Genomic DNA, 11840 nt, shown 5'->3' on the forward strand with positions numbered 1-11840 from the left:
GTTTTATTATTGCATCAAGAAAACCAATTGCACATGCAGAAGTAGTAACTGAGTTACTGGATGCTACCCAAAAGCCAAAACAACTGACTGTAATTCATTGCAGGAGTCATACTTTTGGTAGAGAAGAGTGTCTAAAGATAATCATAGAGCTGATGTAATTGAAAAAGTATCCAGCCCAAAATGCTTCAGTGTATGTTATAAATATTTCAACTATTGAGTCTGCTGATTTACAACAAGTTTATGTAAACTCTGAGATTCAAACATGGAAGGAGAAGTTTGGAGCTAGGAAAGAACATGATATATGGGTTGCAGACACTGGGAAACCACTCTTATCAAAAGATTTTTACACCTATTTGTGTCAAGCCATTCATAAAAAAGATCATTTTGGTACCCAAGCTGTGGTGGGTTCTGTTAAGAGACAGTGGGTAGCAACAGGAATTAGTACTGTTGCAAATAGGATCTGTAATAGCTGTTCTGTTTGCCAAACATTCAATCAGGGTGCATTCAGAAATGTTTAGGTATTAGACATTTGGCATATTGCCCATACAAGAGTTTGCAAATAGATTATATAAGCATGCCCCAAACTGAAAGATTCAAGTTTTGCCTTGTAATTGTTGATCAGTTAACAAAGTGGCCTGAAGTGTTTCCACCTACTAAAAATACAACAGGCTTTGTGGTGAAAGTGTTGCTTAGGGAGATTGTTCCTAGATTTAGTGCTCTAATTACCATAGACTCAGATAGAGGATCTTATTTTACTCAAGATATTCTGAAAAGAGTTTATGAGAATCTGGGAATAACACCTAAGTTTTGTAATAATAATAGTGAGCCAGCTACCAATGTTATGATAGAGGGGAGATAGAGAGAGAGTCTATGTGCTGAGACTCTCTTCTAGCTCTTCCCTCATGCCTAATATACCCTGAGAGACTTTGATGGGGTGTCACCCCAAAACCGGGTGACCTGAATGGTAGTGCCACCCCACAGGAGTTGGGGGCAAGACTTCCCTATAAAATGAGGTAAGTGGCACCCCAATCCAATTCTGAATGAGGGTGAGGTTCACACAAGCCTCCCTCAAGGTCAACTTCACAGAGGGTGGTCTGGCTTCAAGATGGAGGCAGCCAGACCAAGCTGTGGTTCCCCTCTCCCTTGTTGTCTCTCAGGCATTCTGGAACACTATCTGACTAATGAATAGCTTTTATTATACAAAATTCAGGGGTTAAGGAAAGGGGTGAAGGGCAGAGGGATTTTGGGGTGCCCTCTTCTCTATTTCTATGAGGTCCGTCACTCGGGAGGGAGCCTTTGAGGTTCCCACTCCCAAGCTTCTTACCCTGCCCCTTCTCCTTCTGTTTCTATTTCTATCCTTTTCTATAATTGTAAGCTTTGACTGAAAGGGGATCTCTCAGCAAGGCTGGGTAATGGGGGAAGGAGACTAAGAGATCACTTCCAAAATGGAGTCCAAAAACTTAGCTGACTCAATGATTGAAGTCTTGTTGGGTGAGATGCAATGGAATCTTTGACCAGGGAATCAGGGTTTCAATGTCCAAAGAAATATTCTCAAAAAGCCCTCATGACTGGATCTAAGCTGGGGTGTCCTTCTCCTCTCTCCTCCAATCCTCTGCCAGAACCCCTTCTCCTCCTTTCTCTCCCATAGAATTTCCCAGAATTCTCTCTGGTCTCAACTGTCACCAACTGTCAGCCACTCCTTCTCTGGCTCCTTTTGTCCCATCCCCCTTGCACAAATCCCATCCTTAGGGAGATTGTTCCTAGATTTAGTGTTCCAGTTACTATAGACTCAGTAAGAGTTTTTTTACTCAATTTTACTCAAAATATTTTACTCAAGTCATTTTACTCAAGATATTCTGAAAAGAGTTTATGAGAATCTTGGAATAATACCTACGTTTCATGTTCCTTATCATCCACAAAGTTCAGGTCAAGTGGAGCATTTGAACAGGGAATTCAAGACTATGGAGGGGAAAATTTGTGCTGAAATTTATCTAAAATGGACAGATATTCTTCCCATAGACTTGTTTTTCCTGCAAACAAGACCTAGAGAAGATTTGCATGTATCATCTTATGAAATGCTATTTGGTCATGCTCCATTGCAGGCTAAAACTTGTAAGGCTATCTATAGTCCTCTCTTAGAGGAAGATTGTCAAATTGCTTCATACTTAGTTGCTTTCCAACAAAGGCTTAAAGAATTACATGATATGGGAGTTTTGATCCAATCTGATCCATTGCTTTATTATCTCCATAATTTTCAACCAGGTGATCTGGTATATATGAAAAAAATTTGCAATAATGTTGGCTACACAAGAAAGTTGTGTTGGTCCTTATACTATTGTGTTAATTTCACCTTCATCATTGAAAGTATTAGGAAGAGATTCTTGGTTCCATTGTTCTCATGTAAAATTAGCTTATAGAATTGATGATAAAAGTATGGAAATAGTGGAGGTAGAAGAAGGAGAAATTGCAGGAGAAGAAGAAGAGTTGGTGAATAGCTGTGAAGTGGAAAGCTGAGAATTCCATGAGTCAAATTGAGTCTGTAGTCAAAAAGTTCAGTAAGGAGAGGACCATTCCTGTGAAAGAGGAGATTCCTGGTGAAGAGGAGAATCCAGAGACAATGGAAGACATTGTGTAGGAAGCAGAGGATTTGCAGCTGACAAGCAGATAGCAGACAAACAGAACTCCTGGAGCTGCATGCAGTCTCTGCAGTCATCTTTGTGGTGCTTTCTCCAAAAAGTTCACCTTCTGGATTCTGGGAAGTAGTTTCTTGTTCTAAATTAAGCTCAAGTTCAAAATAAAAAAAATCACCACAATAACATAATCCCCCCTGAGAAGGATACAGGGATGCATATAAGAATCACACAGGGATATATGGTAGATTAATAAAGGATATGAATCAATCATCAAAAACATCAAAGAATTCAAAGAAATTTAAAAAATAACCTCTGAGTGAAATATAGGATATTGAAAATGTAAAAAAAAATTCTAGGAAGAAGGAAAGAAAAAATTTCACAAATCACAACTGATTATTATAGCGATTCATATCCTATAAGCCTGCAATGACAATCATTACCAACCCAGTTTAACATTCTGGACTACATTAAGTTGCCACATTATTAAAGAGAATAGAAAAAGAGGCTAGATCTCAAAGGAAATGGGAAATAGTATTCACTGGTCTGACCCTTTCCCTTGTTTTTCAGGATAATGGAGCCAGAACAACCAATGTTACATACTGATAAAAAGTGTGATACAATGAAGTCCTGTATTTAACACATGTTAAATAGTCACAGCATCGAGTCTTATACATGATCAAGTCCATGCGCTCTTTGCACAGAATCTCATCATTCTCCATAGATTGGTTTGATCTCTTTTACCTTTTGTACTCATGTGGCACTTTGCAGGTTAACTTCTGTGCTCCTTTGTGGTCCCTTTTTTCTTGAATTTGATATATTCATGGATTAAAAGTCTCATAATATTTAAATAATTAGTGGCAGGTTCCCATAGTCCAAAGCTTATTGGAAACTCAGTTATATGCTAGGCAAATGGACATCTTAGCTTATTCTATTGTTAAAATCAAAACAGGTAAAAAAATATTTACAATACTGGTGACATGTGCTTGAAATACAAAATATGAGAGAAAAAATCAAACATTGTGCTCACATTAGGGAGAAAAATGAAAAATATTTTAAAATGTATATATTTCACAGCCACAGAAATAAAATATAGAAGCTACTTGCCAAGAAATAAGATTAATTTCCTGTTTAACTTCCTATGATCCGTAGTGTGAGTTCAAATGAGGTAGATAAACAATGGAAGCATAAAAGCAATAATACATTCTAGGAAATAAAAAAAAATCATAAAAGGCACAAAATGTTATAAAAGGCATATCAGGTCAATATAGGACACTAATACAGATATTGGGGTTTTTTGGGTTAGTTTTTTTTTTTTGAGGTAGGCAATGTGTTCAAGTAGAAGGATCAATAAAATATAATGGAACAAAATAGTACAGATCTAGCAATAGGGGAGTCTTAGTCAAATACAATAGTGAAATACAATCAGTACAGGCAATTATTCATTATCAACAGAAGGTACAATCAGTCACATGGGTTGCTGTGTGACAAATACTTGCTACAAGTTCCTTTACATTTAGCAAATCTTACAACCTTAGAGGAGATAGATTACAAAAAATTCCAAAGCACAAACCTCCGTACTGCTGATAAAAATACTCTTTGAGTCCAAAATATCATTCAGGAGCCAGTAGACTTTGTAGGAAATACTCCCTCTTGAGAGTCATCCAGGGGTATCATGCCTCCTAGGAATACCTTTGCACCTTCGCTGGTACGAAATTGATTATATGTATCATTCATTATATTTCTAATATTGCTACAGTGCTTTACCAAATGGACCCTTATATTTTATTACACACAAGTCAAAAGCAAGCAGTCAGAGGTAATGGAACTATGAAAGCCCATTAAAATCAATTAGTATTTATCTTATTAAAGTCCCCAAAGGTTGTGTACAGGTTGATGGACTACTTTGCAATGTGATAAGTAGGATGGTATAAATAGTGATTCCCAAAGTGGTTGCCACTGCCTCCTGGTGGGTGCTGCAGTGATCCAGGGGAGCAGTGATGGCCACAGGTGCATTTGTCTTTCCTATTAATTGCTATTGAAATTTAAAAAAATAATTTCCAGGGAGATAAGTAAGATTTTTTCTGGAAAGGGGGCGGTAGGCCAAAAAAGCTTGGGAACCACTGGTATAAATGAAGATAAGAGAGGGGATAGACAGGCACTGTATTCAAAATTAATTTCTTCTTCTTTGCTAATATTTGAAGGGGAGACAAAACTGAAAAGGATTAACATCAACACAAACAATAGAGTCTAAGGGGTACCACCTTCTGATTCATGTGGAGGGGCATTAGCACCCTGAGTATCAGTTCCACTTAAGATATATTGTTGAGGGGTCATTTGGTTTGAGTTATCAATTATTTTATTTGAATTTCTAGAATTGTAATCATTCTCAAAGCTATGGTTTCTGAAATTATCATTGTAGTTCCTATATTTCTTTTTGAAATTATTGTTCCAGTAGATATTATTTCTGATTGCCAGGAAGAAATTCCTACAGTTCATCATTATGTGGCCCTTCTTTGGTAAGGGATCAATAGTTAGGTTCTTGGAGATGGGCAAGTGCCATTGGTTGAGTATCATGACGTTTTCTTGTTTATCAATTCTGTTAGTTAAATATTTTAATTCTTTTTGGATCTTTTCTAGTAAATCATTAGTTTCTGATTGTTTTTCTTTGTTTCTCTTAAAAACATATGCAGCAATTCTCCTCAACTTATCATTATCTATTTCAAGCCACTTTGGGCAATGTGTTTTAAAATAATCTTGGACTACTCTGCAATAATTGTTGACAAATGGTTGTTTTATATGTTTAATGTCTCTTTCTACAGAAATATCAAGGTCTAGGTACCTACCTCCCAGCTCAATGAGCCTATTCATGAATTGGGAGGGTGTCTCATCATCAGATTGTTTACAGCATTTGAATTTAGTCCATGCATCCAACCTTTCGGAGCATTCTCACATTGCTCTTAGAATGGCATCCTTAGCACATTGTAGTTCCATGTATTTATTGTAATCATTATAGTTCCAATGAGGATCCATATGTGGCCAGTGTGTTGTATTGTACCCTTGGGCTTTATTACACGAGAGATGATCTTATCCCTCTTATATTCTGTTAAAAATGCATGGAGCAATTATTCAACATCTTTATAAGATGGATCAAAATGAAAGAATATATCAGCCATCTTTTTTGTTACCAGGATAGGTTCATCTTCATAACTATGAACATCACATTTAAATTATTTTACATCCTGGGGTGTGAAAGGCCTATATTGTTTTACTTTTTACACATCCCCAGTTTGTAGTACTGCGGGTACTTCCCTTAAGAGGAAAAGGCCTTCATAGGAATCAGTCAGTGGTTGTGGTTTCATAGAAGGTGTCTGAATACTGAGGTAGTACAGGTAGGAATTTCTATGGTAGGAGGATGAGGTTGGAGTTGGTCGTAGAGTGGGAGAAGGGACAGAACAGGACGGGGCATGGGAGAAGGAGCAGGTGAGAGAAGGTTAGCCAGGAGTTGCTCAATACGAGGTGTTTTTCCATCTGAGACAGGAGAGGGGGTCTTCTGTGTCTATTTCAGTAGCAATTTCTTTTGGTAGTTCAGGAATAGGCTTAGAAAAATTGGGTATAACTTGGATGGAATTGCCTATTGCCATTGGAACATTTAAGGAGTGCTTAAAATTTTCCAATTGAATTTGAATGTCAGCTTGCATTTTAGCTTGCATATTTTATATGATAAGATTTTGTGCCTTAATATTTAGGAACTGGTAAAGAAAATTCCCTAGCAACATAAAGAGAAGGAGGCATTCCAAAAACTTAAAAGTTTCCAATTGAATGAAAGTCAAAAAGGTTTCTTGTAAAGTAGCAATTATGATGCTTGGTGTTATATGTATAAAGGTCTTATTTTATAATATTTTATATGATGTTATATGACTTTATTGCCGCTCTCCAGTGGCAGTAAAGTAGCCGCAAGAGGCAAAACTGAGTGCACAATAATGGCCTCCACTGGTGAAGAGGCAATGGGTGGAAGGGGGGGACATTGGGGGGGAGAGAATCCAGGTGGGAGTATAGAGAATCTGGCTACAAAGGCAGGGTTGAGGAGGTTTTTAAGGCAAGAATTTGGGGCTGGTTTTAGGGGCAAGGACACATCTTAGCTGGAGTGGGAAAAAGTTTTAGCTATAAGGAAGTAAAGGAAGCAAGCTGGGGTGGGTGAAAAAGGTCTTAGTTAGGAGGGAGGACCAGCTTCCCAGTAAAGGAAAAAGGGATCCCTCTCCTCTGGACTGGGGTTGGGGGCAGGGAGTTTAAGGCTTACCAGTAGAAGCAACAGTAAGCAGCAGCAGCAGCAGCAACAGCAGCAGTAGAAAGTGTTAGCAGAAACAGCCTCTGAGAGGAAGAGACCAGGCTGCCTGGCTCTCCTGGTGGGCAAGTGTAGGCAATGACCCTGGGAAAGCTCTGAAAGGTTTCCCAGAGGGAGAAGGGAGAAGGAAGAGGGGAGACCCCAGCAGGAGAAGAAATTCTATCCCTTTGTGGTTGTCAAAAATTGTAGGAGTCAGAATGAATCAATATTCCTGATATTTTAAATTAAAGCATTTAATTATAAAAATGAGAGGGAAAGGGATTCCTTCAGCCAAGAGAGCAAAGCATGGAATCAGAGACCCACACCTGCTACACTTTAACCAAATAAAGATCAAAAAGAACCCCATAGAGGGACTCAGCCAAATTTATCTCCCAACCCTCTGTACATCAAATGAGGATGCTGGGAATGTAGTGCAGGTTTGGCAAATTTTCCCCTTGCACAAGACTTTAGAGAAGATTTTCAGTGAAGAAGATCAAGAGATTGATGGACAAATGTTTGTAAGATTTTTGTGTCATGTAACATAGCATATTTTCATATTAGAATGCATTCAGCAGTACATATTAATTCCTTGGACTTTGGAGAAGAGATTTCTTCATACAAGATGAGAAGATGGATGATCTGAAATTTTGGTAGGTATGCTGCATACAACAGAAACATAACACTACATAACATAACATATACATATAATAACAAACATAAACATGGCTAGGATACATTGATTAAAATAGTGAATCAATGAATAACTATTTGTTATAGGATTTAGTTATATATGAGTGTCCATGTAGACAAATGGATACAGTTTAGATTTTAGTTAGGTTAGAATAGTAGTAGTGTGTCATTTGAAATTATTGTAAGTCCTGGGAGAGTTGTAGCAGAGAGAATCCTGAGAGACGTAGTCTTCAGGGCTTACAATAATTTCAAATGACACATTAGCATAGTTAGGTAGGCTAGTTTTAGGAGATTTTGTTAAGATAGGATGTCTGAATTCAGATGTTCTGTTTTATATATGATATATTTTATATTTTATATATGATATATTTTATTTTTATATATATTTTATATATGATATATAAATAGATATGTAAATATCTGTAACTAGTGTGTATCATAGGTTGAAAATTGTATTATAGTGTATGTATACATATAAGTATATATGTGTAATATGTATGTAAATATTGTATGTGTGTATGCATTATATGTATATATGTAGAAATTATGTATGTAGTTAATATTTGATACTGATTAAGTTCTTTTAATACGATAGTTAATTGCACAGTTCTATGTAATAGTTTTGAGTTTTGTGTAATAATCTTAAGTTTGAATGTATTTTGCTTAAGTAAGATTCTGATGGATTGATTTGAGTCTTTTTAAAGCTTATGCAATGTTGCATTTATTGTACTTTTTCTGTTTTGCTGTTTTCTGATTTATACATTGCAATAGTTTTGATAGGATTCTTTTCTGTATTAGTTTATAAGTATAGAAAAGTTTGTGGGCAGAAAGTCGTAAGGGGCGGGGAGAGCAGGTGGAAGTAAGGGCAGGACAGGACAATAGCTTGTCTACTACTCATGGTGCGTCAATAAAGTTGCGGCAGTTTTGAATGGGGGGGGTGGTTTCCAGCCGCCCACCAGGGTCAAGGGGGAAGGGGCCTGGGCGCGTATGGGTGGCGGGACTGAGCTTAGGTAAGCCTGGGGCAAGGAGCCACCAGCGACAGACGAGGATGAATCCAGCACCACCACGTTCGCCTTCACTTTCACCTTCGCCTTCCCCTTCGCCTTCGCCTTCGCCTTCACCTTCGCCTTCGCCTTCACCTTCGCAATCACATCAATGGCACCAGTCATCGCTGCCGCCTCTGACGCATGGCGCCCTCTTTCCCTCCCACTCCGCTCTGATGGCGGCTGCTGAGGAATTTCGTGAAGAACCTGATTTGTCCAGGGAGAGCATGGATGATACCAGCCACAATACCAAGGTTGGTCTAATCCCGGAGTTTGAGCCCATAGACTCTCTGCCTGAGCAGAATAAGACCCTGGAGGACGATGAAGAAGAGCTCTTTAAGATGAGAGCAAAGCTGTTCCGATTTACGTCTGAGGATGAACATCCAGCATGGAAAGAGAGAGGGACTGGTGAGGTGAAGCTACTGAGACACAAGGAGAAAGGGACAGTTCGCCTTCTCATGAGACGGGACAAGACACTGAAGATCTGTGCGAATCACTATATAACTCCACTGATGGAGCTGAAGCCCAGTGCAGCCTGTGACAGGGCTTGGATTTGGAAGACACTTGCTGACTTTGCTGATGAAAGTCCAAAGCCAGAGCTGCTGGCCATCCGATTCCTGAATGCAGAAAATGCCCAGATATTTAAGGCAAAATTCGAAGAATGTAAGAAGGAGCAAAAAAAAACAGAGAAAAGCAGTGTTCATTTTTGTAACACATTGTGACTGAGACCGTGCTGGGCGAGTAGGAGGAAGGAAGAGGTCCAATGAGACCCTTTGAAAATGAGATGTTAGCCGACCAAGAAACTTTGCACATGAAATTGAATGTTCTGTTCTACTCTCTGTTTTGGAGATACTGGAAACAAGAAGTTAGTCTCATGCCCCTAGCACTGACTAAACCATCATTTCTTATCTTTTCCTTATAACAATATCCCAAAAATTTTAGTGCAATTTTCTTTTATTTTACAAACTTAAATCTGCATGAAGACGTTTTTAGGACACTTAAAAAAATACATACACATATTTGTGTATACAGATCCACATATGTCTATACACCTTTAAATATTTATCCATACCTATGTCTATATCTCTAAATATGTAGGTGGCTAAAATGCTCATTAGCTTGTAGTCCTGAGTAAATCACAACATGTTTACTTTAATCCATTAAGGATGGAGATGGCAAACCATTCCAGTATCTTTGAAAAGGACTATGCCATAAACATAAGTGTATATGTTCACATATACTAATATATACAAATTCAATTTTACAAATATGTCCTCCAAGGCCAGCAAGAAGGAATATATGTTCCCTATGTAATATGTACACTACTATCACTAAAGCAGGGAAACAATATTTGGTCTATTTACATATGAATGTAATATAGGGAATAGGTTTACAACCATCATAGGTCAGACATCAAAGAAGCCACTGCTTCCTGGGCCATCACCAGCTGCCCTGACTTTTGTCTTGCCACTAGACTTTGATGACTGGAAGTCAGGTTAAGGCTGATGACTATAATTCTGGCTTACTTAAACCAAACTAGAGACATTATGCCATGATGTCATTGGTCCTTTTCAAAAACAAAAGATGGGCAACAATAATAACTACAAGATATCTTACTTATTTTCAAGTCACAAATATGTTCTACTGGTCAGAACAGAGTCTAAGAGAAGGCATGTGGAGAACTCAATGTAGCCTTTCCCTGCTAAACAGACAACTTCATGCCCAAGTTCACACTCTTCATTAGTTTTCCATAAAGAATCAGCTGGACTCTGTGAGGTTTACTTGCTCCTACAACTGCCCTGGGAATTGAATGTGCTATGTCATTGGTTTCTCTTATTTATCCTCCAGTTGACCTGAACATGTTGTTATAGGAGTATGAGGGACATTCAGAAGTTTTGTGCTGCTGTATCCATTCTTGAGTCAGTGATTCAGGATGCATGAGTACAGATGTGTTGCAAGCAGATATCATCCAACTCCTGACAAAGAACCAAAATTATTCCTATAATTTATCATCATGGCCATCTTGAATGCTAACAAGAACTCTGCTTGATTAGAATTGTCAAAAAGCATTTGCACTGCTGTCCTACCAGGGAACATTTCCTCTGCCAGATGCTGTCTTTCAAATTAACTACAAAGAATCTCTTATGCTTCCTTCTTCTACATTTTCCCTGGCCCTAAAGAAATGGATCATCAGAAAATGGGCTTTCTCTCCCCCTTTCCTTTTTTCTGATGATCAGACTTTTTTTCAAAGTGTTTCATAATTTAAAAAAAAAAAGAAAGAAAGCCTTTGTGAAAGGAATGATACTGCTCAGGTCACAATACTTTTGGGAATTTATTGGTTTCATCAACAATAGACCTGAATCTAGTCCCTGGTGGTTTATTTTTCAGTCATTTCAATTGTGTCTGACTCTCTGTAACTCCATTTGGAGTTTTCTTGGCAGAGATATTAGAGTAGTTGGCCATTTCCTTCTCTAGCTCAATTTAAAGATGAAGAAACTGAGGCAAACAGGGTCAAGTGACTTGCCTTAGATCATACAGCTAGTGTCTGAAGCTATATCTTAATTCAGGTCTCTCTGATTTCAGGTCTGGTGCTCTATCCACTGCCCCATCTACCTGTCTAGGCACTGGTGGTTAGGAATATAAATCTCTTATTCTCTATAAGAAATCCAAATATTTCAACCAAGCTATTGACTATATGAGTGTGGGTGTGTTTATGCAATAGAGTGATTGGGGAGAGAAGAAATTACCCTATTTGGAAAGAATGAAAAAGTATTTTAAAAAATATTTTCTATGTTCTACATAATGTTCTAAGACTGAAGGATACAAATAGAAGCAAGCAAAACATTCAGTGCCTTCAAAGAACTTAGAGTCTGATAGGGAAAGACAAAAACTTGTTAGAAAGTTTTTTTCTTAGGATCCAGATAGGGAATGGAGATGGCTGGGAAGTGATGTAGATCACTAGGTGCCAGTAAATAAAATGAAAGCTCACTAAAGCCCAAGATCCCAGGGGAGAGTTTTTTTAGTTCCAATGGAAGGTGTAGGATAGAGTGTAGTTTGTAGGAAGTAACAATAATACCATCAATAAAATTGACAAAAACAACTAACAATTATGTAGTATTTTAAAATTTGTAAAACATTCTATTTTACCATTAA

At 37.9% G+C, this 11840-nt stretch overlaps 1 protein-coding gene across 1 annotated transcript; it reads left to right on the forward strand.

The window, feature by feature from the left end:
• Window positions 1-8863: 8863 nt before the first annotated feature.
• On the forward strand, window positions 8864-9409 carry LOC123233671 (ran-specific GTPase-activating protein-like). Its single transcript, XM_044659731.1, has one exon. The coding sequence runs from the start codon at window positions 8864-8866 to the stop codon at window positions 9407-9409; it is 546 nt and encodes a 181-aa protein (XP_044515666.1).
• The last annotated feature ends 2431 nt before the right edge of the window (window positions 9410-11840 follow it).

The sequence above is a fragment of the Gracilinanus agilis genome, chromosome 2, assembly GCF_016433145.1.
Source record: "Gracilinanus agilis isolate LMUSP501 chromosome 2, AgileGrace, whole genome shotgun sequence".
Taxonomy (NCBI): Eukaryota; Metazoa; Chordata; class Mammalia; order Didelphimorphia; family Didelphidae; genus Gracilinanus; species Gracilinanus agilis.